The sequence below is a fragment of the Athene noctua genome, chromosome 20, assembly GCF_965140245.1.
Source record: "Athene noctua chromosome 20, bAthNoc1.hap1.1, whole genome shotgun sequence".
NCBI classification, from domain to species: Eukaryota; Metazoa; Chordata; class Aves; order Strigiformes; family Strigidae; genus Athene; species Athene noctua.
Window position 1 is genome coordinate 5,000,124 of NC_134056.1, and position 15,902 is coordinate 5,016,025.

The window sequence follows — 15,902 nt, forward strand, 5'->3', positions numbered from 1 at the left end:
TCACCATCTTTTTTGTCTTCCAAGAAGAATGTGGCTTTTTTTTTTTTTTTTAATAGCTTTGCAGCCTAACCTACAAAAATAATGTGGGGAGTTTCTTTCTAATGGAAAATTTGGTAAAGTCTGAGCTTCTTCTGTCATCCATACTGCTAATGTTGATGGACTGCAGGAGTTGAGTTGGCAATATTTCTACAGCACTCCTCATTCAGCTGTTTTCTGAAAATCTCAGAAATTTTAGATCCATACTGGCAAAGCTATTACTCTTTTTTTTTTTTGCATTATTGTCTGTCCCCTTCAGATGGGAGTGAAAGGCATGAAATACTTTCTCAAAAATACTGAATGAACATGTGGAAAAACTGTGGTGATCCCAAAGGCAGCAGCATTCATGACCTTTGATCTTTATGTTTGTGACTGAGATTGTTCAGATGTGCAATGTATTTCAGCATAATTTCATTATGCTATTCCTTTTCATTATTATAAGGCAGTGCCAATTTTGGATTTTGTAATTTAAAAAAAAAAATAAATGGAGGATGTATGGGTTAAGTAACAAGAGAGAACTGGAATACCCAAGTCATTATTATTGGGGTGGAAAGTGTGAAAATATGTAGGCTTGGTATTATAGCTAAGAGTAGTGCCAGCAAAGGAATGAGATTTACATTTGGGAATGACCTTGAGCATTTCCTTTTCTCCAGATTCCTTAAATCTGGAAAGTGATGGCTTTGAAAGTACTTCCTTGTTGCTGCTTTTCAGCATGGCACGGGTCTCCAAGGAGCACTTCACCTGGCATTAAGGCAAGAGCAGAATGCTGTATTTACAGCAGTCTTCATGTGGGAAAGGATTGAGGTTCCCAGCTGAAAGAGAGGGAACAGTGACCACAGAGGAAAGGCACCGTGGAATTACTCACTTTTAGCCTTTGTTCCAAACTTGGTAAGGTGCAATCCATGCACGGATGTAAGGTTACTGCTATCAAGAACAAAAAATAGATGGCTTCTTAAAGAAACAAATTTACCATGTGAAGTTACTAATTACACTTTAATGATAGTCAGGAGGGCAAAAAAGACCAGTGTTTGCATAAAGCACGATAGGCATATTTTAAGTCAGGTCTTGCTCTGCTGTGTCTTGCTTCCTCTTGCTTCGTTCCCAAGCCACACTCCCTTTTTACTCTTTTTTTTCTTTTTTTTTTTTTTTTTTTTTTATCTGTGACATCTGCTTGGAGCTTGTCCCTCCTGTGATACCATACTACTTGCAGCTGTTCAGACCTCCAGCTCTGAGCTGTGCATGGGGTGCCCTGAGCATACGGCCTTTTTGATGTGTGATAAAACAGAACCAAGCCACTGGGGGTATGGAGAGGGAATGCAGCAGAATATCAATAAACCTGTTCTGAACAAAGCTGCAGCTCTGTGGTGGAATAGACATTTCACTGAAGTGTCAAGTAGATGGATAATGTATTCTAATTAGGGACTGACTGATACCCTGGAACTCAGAGACCTTTGGAAGTAAGATCCAAAATGCTAACTATTTTTGTAGTGTGTGTTTATTTTGCATTTGTTTAACGCCTTAAAACGTATTTGTTGCAGGAAGCTATTTATTGAGCTATGTTTTCTGACATTGCAAAAACTTTTAGCTACAAAATTTCCTATTGCCTGTTTTAAGGACCTTGGAAATTTGTATATAAACCCCTTAAAGTTTGCTATACACTGTTAAAATATCATATTGTGTTTACTGCTTGTTGCTCAATATGTGATTTTTGAGCAATAAGCTGTAGTGACATCCAAAGCAATGGTTTTGTGGGGTGTTTTGTTTTTTTTTTTTTCATTTGTTTTGTTTTAGTTTCCCAAAGTGTTGCACTTGGAGAATATGAGTCAGATTTGTAGTCTGTGTAAAGTGGCATAGATTTCTTGGCTTCAGACCTCTGATGCCATTTCTCCCTAGAAGAGGATCTGGGCCTATGTATATGTGATACAGGGACAATATATTCAGAACTAGTACTGAAGTTCCTAGCATACCACTGAAATATTGTGCAGCCTTACCTCCTGCAAGTCCCAAGGGGTAAATTGATTTCTCAGCACCTGTGTGACCTTAGACAGTGGCTCATTCTAATTTGATACAGCAAACACTGGGAGTGGCAAAAATGGCTTGCAGTTACTTGAGTCTCTTATTTTCTACAGATATCAGCAGGATGACATGCTCCTGAAATCAGGCTAATTAAGGAATTTTAAATAGTCTATTTTCTTGTATAATTGGATTGTCCCAATTTCCTCCTACAGAAGTCATGGAGATATGCTTCCCTGAAATACTTCTAAAAACTTTGGACCCCATAGTGACAGAACTTCAAATTTATGTGGCAGATAATAATGATTGCTAGCTAATGCAATATGAAAATATCTTCTTTATTTCAGTACAAAGATGGTTTCCAGGTTTATTGCAGTATCACAAAGATATTTTGAGGTATAGGGTATAGTGACAAGGACGTGTGGTTAAGCAGCTAACAGATAAATTAGAGCAAGTTCAGAAGATTCAGACTTGAGACTGGGAAGTGGATTAGATTTCAAATACTGCATCACACAGAAATTGAGTGAGGCTGCAGCTCTCCTATGGTATTTCACAGATCTGTAAATGTTTTTTTAAAGATGCTCAATCCAACACTTAGCTGGCTATAACAAGGACTTAAGGGAGCAAAAGGCTCTTTTTTCTTTTTTCTTTCTTTTGCTCTGTTGCTTCATTAGCTTTGGGAACACTGGTTCCATTACTGTGAGTTTTCCTGTATAATTTAAGAAAATAATGAAAGCATGCATATTTTCCTCAGTGTTCCTGGCATTAAATCTGTCTTTAGATTTGTTTAGCCTCTTTTTTTATACACAGTGTGGGCTGGTATCCTTTTGAATATTTCAAAACTGTAGAAATTGTTTTGGGTTGTTTTTATTCAAGATAGAAGTTTATTCTTTTTTTCTAAGATTGAAACATGAAAAAAATTCATTACTACAATACATACGTTCCCTTTGCTCTGTGGCAGTGGTGTTAATGCATGGCATTTCACAAAAATATCAGTGCTCCATGTTTGCTTTCTTCTCCCACAAGCATCCATAACAAATGCTGTGCTGTTGTGGGATCAGAATGAGGTATTTTTTGTGTAAATAGCACTGATATTTAGTGCTAATTTTTGTTTTTTTCTCTTCCTGGATCAATAACTCTTTCATGGTTTTGTTCAATAGGGATGGATTTTGGAAGGCTTCCCTGAAAATCAGGAGCAGGCATGGATGCTGCAATCATTTGGCATCATTCCTAGGCATGTTGGTAAGCAGAACAAGTTTTATATGTGATTGCATCCAGTGGGAGAGAGTAGAAGTGTTTCTCCCCCCAAAATCTGCAATAAATTCAATGCCAGTACTGAAGACACCAGGGTCACCAAACAGCAGAATGTTTCAGGATGGTTCAGATTCACTCAAAAACTCAGGGTAACCTGGGAGACTCTGAACCCTGCCTTTCACACATGAACCTTTTTCTTCTTACACATTAGAGTCCTGTAAATTCAAGACCACTCCAGCAAGTGTCTCTGAGCAGCTATATGTAGCTTTGCTTCTGGTCTAGGGGTGGGTCTAAGTTTTCTCAGACTTCCATTTTTAGGAATCAGCCTTTATCCTCAGACCAAAACAACTCCTCATGTGCTAAATACAAATTCATCCTTCTGTTGAATTAGAGAATGCAAACTTTACTCCACCAAGTGAAGTGGAAACATCATGATTTTAAGCTTGACCTTTCAGAGTATGGGTGGATTCTGACTTCATTTGAGAGAAATATTTGTTTACTGTCAAAGTGCTGATAGAGAGAGGACCTTGAAAAGTGCCCTTGCCATCTAGAAGCCATTTGTCTCAAATTAATGTAGTTAGAAGACTTGCTTAGAATGTAAGAAATTATTATGATTGTGTGGAATACACTGTAAAATGATAAATGTAGAGCTTGCCAGCGAGTAGTGAACAGAATGTTAGAGAACTTGATGAATTGTCACTTTGGATTTGATTTGGATGAGATTCGACTGTTAATGAAGAATTCAGAATCACTGCAATAGAGTTAGGCAAAACTGTTTAATGTCTAGTACTTGCATGTATTTTTAATATAGCTAATAACACCTGAAGTTGAGTTTTGCTCACAATTATATCTGTGCTGCCAAGACCAGAATGAGAATCTTAAAGCTCAGTCTGTCTAGTTAATCAAAAAGAAGACTAAGAGGAGATGAGATTTACGGTGTGTGAGTACCTTAATAGGGAAAAAAGCATCTGAAAGAGCTATTTGATACAGAGAAGGAAGTCATAAGAAGAACTTGTTTGAAACCTGTAATCAAATGCACTGAAAATAGTAATTGAATTACAGCTTAACTGTGAGGGTGATTAGCCAAAAGCAACCTAGGGAAGTGACAGATTCTTCACCTTTTGATGCTTTCTAATCAAGATTGAATGCTTTTCTGTGAGGTTATCAAAAATTAAGTTTCCCTGGTCTTGCTACCAAAGTATCTGGGTGAAAAGTAATTGTTTGTGGTATAAAAGAGAATTGGTCTTGAGTGATCTGTGGGTGCTTCTGTCCTAGGCTCCAGATAAGTGAGGAAGAACCTTGTTAACTGGTATGGCTGGCAGGGACAGCTCATGGGTACTGGGCTAAGATTGATGTATATTTTATCCTACTATACTGCTTAGGAGGTGGAGCAAAATTCTGATTAAAAGTGAAGTAAAGTATTTGCAGGCAGAATACTGGAAAAGGAGAATGAGGCAAATGTGCTTGAAACACATTAATCCATCTTTAATACTAGGATAGCTCTAAACAGTTACAGAAAATAAAGGAAGTAACTAACAACAGCTACACTTTTTCTTCTTTTTTTTTACTTTTTTCTTTTTTTGTACCTAGTTGTGCTTTATGCCCCGGACACTGTGCTGATTGAGAGGAACAGTGGGAAAAGGCTTGATCCCTTCACAGAAGGTGCAGTCTGTGTTTATTCCTGATCTCCACTAGAAACTGGAGTCTTGCCTGGTCTCAGAAACTTTGTAAATTTAAATGGTATCCCTTTAAGAACTAGTAGGAGTTTAAAATTATAAATTTAAAGTATTTGGAAAAATTGTTGTCATTGTGATATTTTCTGTGCCAATAAAATAGGAGAAAATGTAAAGCTCAGTACTGAGCCTGCAAACACTATGGCAGTACAGAATATTTGAAGGTTAAATCTTTCCATATGAGCTTACATTTTTCTGTGTATCTTTGCTAGATCCTGGAAGTTTTTTTGAGGTGCAGGTATGCTTTTAGGTATCTTCCATTCATTCCACAAAATAAAATCCTGACTGCTCAATAAAAAAACCACATTGGATGTTTTAGGAGTGGAGTTAGGAGGCACATTCTTAACGAAAGAAATGGCTTTTATTTGCTGTAAAGGAGATTTTGCTTAAGGTTCAGCTGAAGAATTTGGAGAGCTGTCCCCAGTTCCTGCTTCTTACTCATTGTTCTGTCTTGGCTACATGGGTGGGCAGTTACCTTGGCCTCTTCCTATCTGTGCATCTGCAGAGTAATGGTCACAAGCAGGGAGGGTAAATGCACAGGTTATTGCTTGTACCACAGCATAAAGCTTAAACAAAGACCTTCATTTTGTTTAAAAAACGTTTTGGAGCTGAGCGAGACTTATTAAATCATCCTGTTAGTTCCTAATCAGTGTCTAACTTCTAGAGGTGTACCATACGACCTTTGACTGGCCGAGTGATCTGCTTGTACAGCAACGTTTGGTGAAACCAGAAGATCTGTCTGAACAGGAGATAGCAAAGAAACTGATGGAATATCACAGAAACTTCCTTGCGGTCTTCCGGATCTACCAAAAAGTTTTGAAATCAATCAATGCAGACCAGCCTTCCATGGATGTCCTCTCCCAGGGTAAATATGTACCTTTATGGCAAATCTGACAGCTGACAAACTCTTATTTGAAAGGTAGCTCCTAGCTGTTAGAGACAGTCTGTAGGATTAGGATTAGTCAACACAGATGGCTCCCAGCTGAGTTGTGTTCTCTCTAGTACAGTGTTTGGGTTGTTCCTGGTAATCACTTTACAGGACTAACTGGAAAGTCTTAGTTCCACAGTCCTGCCGGGGAACAGCTGGCTCAGTAGAGCAAATGTCGCAGTTACTTCTGTGAGAATCTCTTCTAAACAGCTGCATTGTGGCTCAATTGTTAATCTCCCAAAGGACTAGTACCTTCCACAAGTCTGATAACAAGAAGTAGGAGTAGCTCAAAGCCAGTAACATTTCATTATTTAAAACCTGTTTGTGCTGGTAGCTTTTCTGTTCAACAATTCTTGTCTGCCTTTGCTTGACTGTAATGCAATCTGACTTTTAATGTTGATTCTTCAAGAAGAGAATAAGGAAACTGCCAGAAAGACCAATTGATAATGTACTTTGTAGCTGTCAGTCTGTAGATGATCTGTTATATCCCAGTAATTTTGCATCTCAAAAAGGTCTTTTTTTAATAACAAGTGCTGCACTTTTAAGATAAACAAGTAGGAAGTTTATATTCTGAATTTACATATTAATTACCTCTAAATTACTTAATTAAATTTAAAAGTTCATATCATCATTCATAAAGAATTCATGCCTTGAATTGTAAATAAAAATGTGAGTGCCTGAATATTAATTATTATTAATTAATAATGTAGTGAGATAAATTGAAAACTGGAATGAAAAAAATCCTCTCTAGATCTTTTTTCTGCAGTGCATCAAGCAGCCAGATTTTTTTTTAAAAGAATAATTAGATGTGGAGACTGTCTAGGGGATCATTACTCCTAATTAACTTGGTTATTTACTGCAAATTAAGCATCATTTGTAAGCAGGGTGCTTTGCCTGTAATGTTTGTGCTTTTCAATACACTGGGTTATGGAAAATGTTCAGAATAGCTAGAGCACTCCTTGGGTAGCTGATATTTGGGTTTTAGGGAGTTATGCAGCAAACTCTATTTTCTGTTATGATTTCCCAGGGTTTTTATTAAGTATTTTTATTGCTACAGATAGAGTTAAAAAAGAAAGAGGAAATTTCTCATCAACGTTAGTATTATTATGGGTTGTTTCATACTGTTACAAAATTTTGTAAACTCTTAAACTTTAATGCAATTACTGCTAACATATGTTAGGATATGTGACATCAAATTCAGTTGTACAGTGCAGTATCCCAGGGCAGCTTATGGCACTGGAGAAAGAGATGTATGTGGGTTTGAGTTGCGGTTTGAGTTAGTTTCTCAATACTTTAAGTCCACTACCCAGAACTAGCAGAGCTGGAGTTTGCTGGAGATGATTCTCTGTTATGAAAAAAATTTATGATACCAAAGTGTCTAGCAGAGGGTCCTCAGAAAAATTATTTAGTTGGTATGTTATTTAGTATACAGTAATATGTTAACAATTGTAGTTAAAATACTGATCCTTATGATGTTTTCCATCAATCCTTTTGTGTTTGTTTCTTTTTAATATGGCTTTAGGATTCATATAAACATTAATGTCTAAGCCAGTCCTATTCTTTAGATTAACAAGGATTCTTTAGTTTAGAGTCTTTGATTGGAACTGAAGATGTCTAGGCTAACACTTAACTGTATCCATTGCAATTACAGAGGAAATGGAAGCCTGTGTAGGTGTGCCCACTCTGCTTTAGTCATGCCTAACCATGGCAGTCAGGGGACGGTGGCATGAAGTTCAGCCTTGACATTTGAATCTGTGATCCCTGGAAAACTTGCCCAGCTTGTGCTGAAGCCTGAGCTGCTCTCTCCACTAGTATTGCTAGTCATGAAGGGGACACGGGGAGTGAGAGTGTTTTACTGTGTCCAAATACAATCCTAATTTGCCCTCACTGCCAAGCCATATCTTCTTTTAGCTTCTTGGTGATCTACCCAGTTCTCTTTTGAGATTGGAAAAAAGTTCAGATCTCTCTAATACAGCAACTCTGATGATGCTTCACATGTCCTGTGGTCTTTCCAAAGCTCTTAGCATCTGTAGATTGACCCGAATGTTGTATTTCCTGCACAATACAAAATGTAAAAGAACGATGCCCACGAAACGGAGCAGAATCAGACAGAGAAGCACAAATGTCCTTTACACATTATGCAAAAAGATGGACAAAAGAATAAAATCATACTCCGTTATATGTTGTCAATGCTGTCTTGACATCCTATGCTACAAGTCTGTAATATTGTAATTAGGAGTCTGTTAATCACACACACAGCTGGGTAAATGTCATATTAATTTAACATCCTGAGTTTTTACACTTAAATATTTGTTCAGAAACTGCAGAAAATATTAATGTAATTATATCCCTCTATAATTTGCACGGTAAAACTGTGCCTATCAAGCAAAAATTACTTCTGCTAAAAACAACATGGTAAAAGAGCAATTATTAATTGAATCTGCTCTTTAAAATGGTTTGACATCTACTGATGAAACAAAGTACAGAAGTGTAATGATAGTAAGATTTCTAAAGTGCCTCTCGGTGTAAGTTGCTGACCTGACAGCTTTGTCAGAGTCCTGATTTTGGTTGGAGTATGTAGATATTTCAGTGCTAAAATAAATTATAATCAACATGACAACATTTTTTTAAAAAAGGGAGAAGTTAATCAATATTAAAAAAAAAAAAAAAAAGGCAGCTATAAACTGTATTTCTTGCTTTTCTCTCATGTTCTAGTTCTTACCTATGTCCAAACACGGCCCCGATCAGCCGCCCCCTTTACACCACGGATTCTCTTTTGTGGACCCCCAGGCAGTGGGAAGAGCCTGCAGGCAGCACTAATAGCTCAGAAATACGATGTTGTCAACAGTAAGTTCTCAGTAAATATGCACTTTGCTCAATTCCCTCTTTCTCTCTTCTTGATCATTTATCTTTTGCTGTCTGTCTTTCTTACTTGCTCATAAAATTTCTCTGTTTGTCCATTGCTATGGATGTCAAATTTTTGAGGGAAGTGAGAAGTATTTCAGTGAAGAAATATAAACCAATAGAGCATATATTCTGTGACAAACCAGCTCTAACATTTTTTTTTAGTCATTGTTTTTTATACCCATTACATCAGTATTTTTGCAAGTGTTAGATTCCGGTAGTGCTTGGAATTCTTCTGTGGATCAGTGAATCATGAGTAATGTCTTTGCAGTTTCAGCTGTCTGACCAAAATTGGGGCACTTTTAAAACAGCATTTACTCTGAACTTTAATGAAGACTCAGGTTCTGTGCATCTGAAGTAATGTATTAGAAAAGGAAGCAATTATTTAAAAGTACATTCTCTTTTTTTTGTAAAGGAGGCCCAGAAAATTTTGTATGAGGCTTGTTGATGGTTAGCATGCTAATGTTGGAAAGTTCTATAATATGAATATGCAGCTTGGTGATTGGGTCAGTGAAACACGTGTCCATGTCCTATAATGTCTTCTAATAGTGGAGTAGCCATAAATTATTTTAAACAAATGTCTGGTTATCTGTAAAATTTGCTGATTAGTCATATCCTCTTTGTTAAGTAAAATCCAAGTTTGTTTCATTAACATTCTTTCAATGTATACCAAATGAAAAAAATGACAATCGTGTAGACAGTGAGTTTTATCTTTGGGAGATTCTTTAATAAGTGGAACCCAGTTGTCCGTAGTGATGTGCCAGTTTGCTTGTGTCTTCCCTGAACTCCCGGTGAAGTCAAAATTCAGTGAACCTGGATTTGGCTTTACATGTGAATAACTTGATGATCTGAGCAGTACTGTTTTCAATTACAGGTTCAGTAGATCTGCTCAGAAAAGAAATACATTTTTTCAGTTTCAAACTTCAGCCTTCAGAAAAAGCCATATGCTTTCCGTATAATCATTCCAACTACTGGCTACATCGTAGGTTTGTGCAGTTCCATGAAAGGCACAGAACCTGTGCTGCTACCTATTGGTTTGGGATTTTAGGTTTAGTGGTTTTGTATTTTAAATCTTTGGTTTAGTGTTTAAAATACCCACATGAATATGACTAAAATGATACCCGGTGAACTTGAAAAAGGTAAATTTAAATTATTTTAAAAATCTATATTACAATACTGATAAGCATAAAAAAAAGAAGATAGGATGTTTATGCTATCAGTTATTGTAATATTGCTGGTTTATGATTTCATATTTACAATAAATATTTGTAGATTTATTCAAAGCTGTATTTTTAATAATTGTGTAATTGGCTTAATGAAAAATGAAACATTTGAATGTATTAAAGAAAAATTAACTTGTTCTCATGTTTCTGATTTTTTTTAAAGCTTACTTCTAAAACTGCAAATTTGATAGTGTTGTCATCTAGGTCAAAATTCCCATTTTTTCAGAAGTAACTACTATGCGAGAGAGTTGCAGCTCTTTTTACTAAATACCATTACCACTGCTTTAGCCATATGTTGAATTTTAAGTATATTGTAAACCAATTAAGTAAGTATTTAGTATTTTAAGAATTTAAAACAGAGACAGAGACCATAATTTTTCAGAATAGTATTCATCATATCCCTAATTTTTAATTAGGCCATTGGGATTGAAGCACAGGCTTAAAAATTTAATCCTGTGTTTAAATAGCCTTATGAATTGGATTGAATTTAAGTGTATACATGTTAGTTGTCTTAAAGTGAGGTCTATGCACTGAGATTCTGTTGTGGTTTTACCCCATTTATTGTGGATATGAATTTGCTTCTCCAGGACAACCAGTGACTGTTAAAATTGTTGTTTGTCCCTTGTCACTTAAACATTAAACTTCATCAGCTTTATCCAAGAAATGTTCCAGTGGAACATTCTTACTCTTGTTTGCCAAACAGTGTGATTAACAGTAATAAAGCTGAGGAAAGGGCTTGCTTTTTTTTTTTCCATTAAACTCAGTGAAGCTGCAGGTGTTGGTGCTTGATTTCAAAAAAGGGCGAGTCAACTTATGATTATTAATTGAAAGGTCATGCAAAAATGTACAGAGTGACTGTTATCTAGTATTTCCCAAAACGTGAGTTGCAACTGGGACCTGTTGTGGTGTTGTGTAACCTCTCCATGCCTTAGTTCCCTCTCTGTAACGTAAAGGTCAGAACTGTTGTACCTAAGTCGTGTGGAGCAGTAGGACTCAGCAAATTTGGACAGAAAGTGCTATCCAAGCCCAAAGTAGGAGTATTTTATGTACGGCTCTCGTGTCTAAAACTTTAAATCTGCATCTCCTGGTGTTCTGTGTATTTGAAGTCAATGATAATATTGCATTAGCACAGTTTTTCAAATATAATTCTTACATGATCATTAAATGATCCAGGGAGTCGCTTCCTCGAACTGCATATTATCCTGCACCTCCAACAGTGTGGTTCAGATGCTGTTCAGCAGGTGTAACTTTATTCAGTAATTATAAGTTTATAAAAAGTGAAAACCACTAGCAATCCCTTGAGTTATTATTTCAGAACCATATTTGATTAATATCTTTCTATCTCTGTTTTTAATATGTTTTTTTGCCAGATGTATTCTTTTTTATTCAGTATTCTCCCCTGCTCAGTCTCTTTGCTTTTTGCTTTGCTTGGCCACAAAAAAAATATCCTAACAACAAACCCCCAAAAAACCTACAACTTTTATTTTATTCAGTGACCTTATTCCAGTATGCAGCTTCTGTTTTTTGTTTTGTTTTTTTTTTTCTTTTCTTTGTTGCCTCCTTTTTAAAATTTAACCTTGTGTCTTTTTTGTTCTTCCTTCCTGTTAGTTTGCTGTGGGCAACTGCTAAAGGAAGCTGTTGCAGACAAGACAAAACTTGGAGAACTCATTAAGCCTTATATTGACAGTGGATGCCCAGGTAGGGCACGTTGTTGTTTCATTACACCGTAGTTACAAATTTGTGGTGAAAAATAACTTGTGAATGAATTTTTCTTGGTCAGATTCTAATCTGAGTTACATGAGAGTAATCTAGAAGTTGTTTAATTCTCTTCATTACATGTGATTTGTAGCACTGTGTACCAGAAGTTGGATTTCTAAGGTCTTCAGTATCTTCAAAACAAATAGTTCACTGTTTCAGTGAAATTCAGCTTTCTTATACACATTCCAAAATTTAAATTGCATGTTTTTAAATCAAAATCAGAATTCTGATCCAGATATATAAATTTAAAATGTGTAAACAATTACTTAAAGCACAATACTCTGTTTCATTTTTATTTCAAGTGGACTCTAAAGACTCTGCTTTTATATGTGGATTTTGACTTTTAGATGTACTGTAGATTCTCCTAATTTCACACAAATATTTAAAACTTTATTTTAAAGTTTCTTTGTGCTTAATTTCTACCAGCACTTTTGGTTGTAGGAAGGGACTACCACAAAGAATATTTAAGCATTCTTTGCTTCTGGAAGGCTCTGCAGTGATTTCAGCTAAATCATAAATAGTGTAAGCTCCTTAGGGCAGCAGCTTAAACTTCCATGTTTGTTAGTTGTCTTGCACATGGACAGCTGTCTGTATGTGGTGGGTAATAATAAAAATCAGAAAAGATCTGTAGTTCTAAAGGATAAGTTGTATTTCAGTAGGGTGGAAGAATGTTTATTTTGCCAAATTACAATGGCCTGGAAGAGCAACTTTCAGTCCTGATTCTGGCAACAGGCCAAATGGTTACCAGTAATACAAATATAAGGAGACAGTCTTGCTGAAGATTGAGAAATCTAGGTTAAGCTTCAGTATTAATGGAATTTTGAGCAACACTCCCTCCCGAGCAAAGAGAAATCTTCATTGTCTTTTAATTTTGGCAAGGAAAGTAATTTGGTGAGGTGGAAAGCTTCAAAGTCCCCTTTTTTTGTACAATAGCTTAATTCTGAGACTGAATTACACAGATCTAAAACATGAGCCTATGAAATTAACTGAGGTTCCCTTGATACCCTACCAAGAGATTCAGTACTTTTCTAGGCATTTCAAAAAGACCTTTGGCAGCCTGCAGCTTTGGGTATTCTATCCCTCTGTCAGTCATTTTATCAAGCCACAAGGTAATACATTTTAACTCTAAACTTCATCTCTAGTGAATGGATTGCATTTATTCGGCTAGTTCAGTGCATTAATTTTCTGTGGCAGCCACCATATTGCTGAGACTAGGAGCTTATGTGGGAACCATGGGAATGGAAAGGATGAATCTCCACAGCCTGAAAGAGACAACCTGGCTCCTCTGTAACACAGGCACAGAGATCTAGGAGAGGATTTTCTGATTTAGAGATACTGCTAACCAGAATGGCCATTTAACTCAAAAGCAAGAGATCTTAGTGTATATTAATTGCAACATACCCTAGATCTTCATGCATGAAGTAATTTCTTCCTGTGTATAGTCTGATTGACCTGGATGTGCCTACTTGTGTGTGCAGTCTAACTCACATGTGGAGACAGCTGTAAGTTCTGTGCCCATGTCTTTTTCATGTTAGCCCTTAATTTCAGAATCTTGTGTGTATACTGCAATTTCACTTCTCATCTCTGTGAAGAGGTGCCACTGTAAAAACCTTGCTCTCTAAATTTCAGTTATGGCTGAGATGGGAGTTTGGATGATCTGTTTATTCAAAGAGAAGTCCTTTAAGAGCTTTCTTTACTAAAATGCTGTTTGTGTATTTTATAAACTTCATCTTAACCATTAAAGTTCCTTAAAGGAAATACCAAAAGCATTCCCAGTAGAGTAAAATAATTGCACAGATTGTAATTTTTAGCCAGTCCTAAAAATATGCACATCCTTAGTCCAAGGGAGCTGCTTTCATTTTAGGAAAATGAAATTGAAGCTGTAATTCCTTTCTTCCTCCAAATTAGAAATTATTTCAGATTTAGATTAATTTTTTTAATAAAGCATGCAAGGATAAAGCTGTACAATGATTCTGAATGTTAATGGGAAATCATAACTATATTTCAGTGCGTTGTGGTAAAAAATTCTCCCTTAGTTTTTGCTTATATGCACATATATTTTATTTGGTGGGACATGCTACAAAATTAAAGGCTGAATAAAAATAAATATTATATAGCAATACCAGAAATAATAAGTTCTGTCATTTTGCTAATCCTCCTCTCCCAGGGATAACAAAGAATGAATTTACATTAGTAAACACTAACAAGAATTCATTACTGCCCTCACAAGAGGCTTGGAGAAAATGAAACAACATAGTGTACTGAAGAGGAAAGATGGGCAAAGAATCCTTGCTGTCTTGCTACAGAGTTACAGCCAGGTTAATAGAGAGGAAAGATACCCACACTATTGTTGACCAGATTCACTTTCAAGAAAATCACATTTGAAAAGAGTTTAGTCAGTAGCAGACAGTGTTATAACTGGAAAAGCAATTAAAACTTCAAAATTTTCATTGTATTCCTAGTTATATGCTAAATAATCTTAGCTGTTCCTTTGGGTGAAGAATCATGCAAGTGATATTATCCCAGAATATGCTGGAACTAAAGACAGATCACAAAAAATATTGCGCTCAGATCATTACTAGTCAAAATGAAACTAGTGCCATAAAATCTTGAGGATACGCCTCATATATTCTTAAAATGCTTGCCCTAGGGACTGCTCTGCGTGGTTTCCCTTCTTGTGGACACAACTGATTGCATACAATTAGTCATGTAAGATATGCCAACGGGTTATGTTGTGGTGTCATAAAAAGGCTCAAAACCCAGCTTATTCAAAGCTAACTCGTTACTGAGTTATTGAGGCTGTCCACTGTCTATTCTGTTCTAGTTCTGGTTGACTAACTCAAATTGTTTCTTGGGTTTAGGATTCACAAACATTCTTTGTATTGTTTTTTCCTGTACTGCTGCTTCATGTATACAACATGTATTTCGAGAACAGCCCAGTCAATTATTCACCCCAGAAGGCAACTCAGTGCCTTCCCATTTTCTGTGTTTTCTAGTGATTGCTGTCTCATAAAGACCTTATCTCCTGCTTTATCAAACTTCTCAATTTTGTATATGGCGATTTATTTTGTGTAATGAAGGTAGCATAGATATTTTTGAGCCCATTAGATTTTAATTCCCAGGGCATTCTAATCTACAGTTGGTGCACAGTAGATACTGAAAAATGCATTTTCAGTGAAAAGTTCAGCAACCTGACTGCTTTCTCTCTGTCATAAATGTAGAGTTGTTCTTTGGACAACCAGTCTGAAATGCACAGACTTTTCCTTTAGGATACTGTGGTTTCCACTGAATACTGGGCAATTATTGCTAACTATACTCTGGGCATAACATTACCTACATTGGAGTCTGAGACCAGTCTTCTGGTCACTAGCTCCAGTTAGTTTAAATCTTGTTCAATAATGCTAAATTTAGCACTCACCATTTGCTTGGGCAGCCTAGGAAGACTTCCAGTTGGAGTAAGTGGTGAGCATAGAGCTCTTCCACAGGCAGCAAGACAACTCATAGAAATTAATTCATTCAGATTGATTCTTTCTGACATGTTGTGAAGAGACCGTTCCATAGACTGGTCCCTCCCCTTCTAGGAATTCAGGCTATGGACAGATGATGCATATGTAGATAGCCCATTCATAGACTCCACAGGCTTGATGAAGACCTTTATGCAGAACTCGTGTCCTCAGGTTGCTGTAATTCTGGGGAGGGCTAGCCTGCCTTCTGGACCTGTCTCATTGAAAACATGGGCACGCATTAATTTAAGGTTCCATCTACAGGATCTATGTTCACCGTTTTAAAGGTGTCTGTCAGAATTTGATACCCTGGGAGAAAAAAAAAAAAAAATGTGGAAAGCATATCTGCTCTTTTTCCCTCCTAAACATCCCCGGTGTTTGCCCCTTGAGATGTTTGTATTTTATTTAATGAAAATAGAAGCAGAAGCATATTGGCACTGGGGGCATCACAAAAATAGGAAAGGTCATCAGTCAGTTGAAAAGAAATTCTGTCCGATTTTCCGTGTTGTCACGGTAAAATAGCATGGAGTGATCACTGCTAATTAATATA

General features: G+C 36.5%; 1 protein-coding gene across 1 annotated transcript in view; it reads left to right on the forward strand.

Annotated features, from left to right (window-relative positions):
* Positions 1 to 15,902, forward strand: part of AK8 (adenylate kinase 8) — a 72,001-nt gene that overhangs the window by 18,589 nt on the left and 37,510 nt on the right. The window contains exons 6-10 of the mRNA XM_074924114.1: positions 3,210 to 3,291; positions 4,894 to 4,965; positions 5,701 to 5,901; positions 8,680 to 8,811; positions 11,700 to 11,789. Of these exons, the coding sequence (XP_074780215.1) occupies positions 3,210 to 3,291; positions 4,894 to 4,965; positions 5,701 to 5,901; positions 8,680 to 8,811; positions 11,700 to 11,789 (577 nt within the window). The remainder of the gene's footprint in view (positions 1 to 3,209; positions 3,292 to 4,893; positions 4,966 to 5,700; positions 5,902 to 8,679; positions 8,812 to 11,699; positions 11,790 to 15,902) is intronic.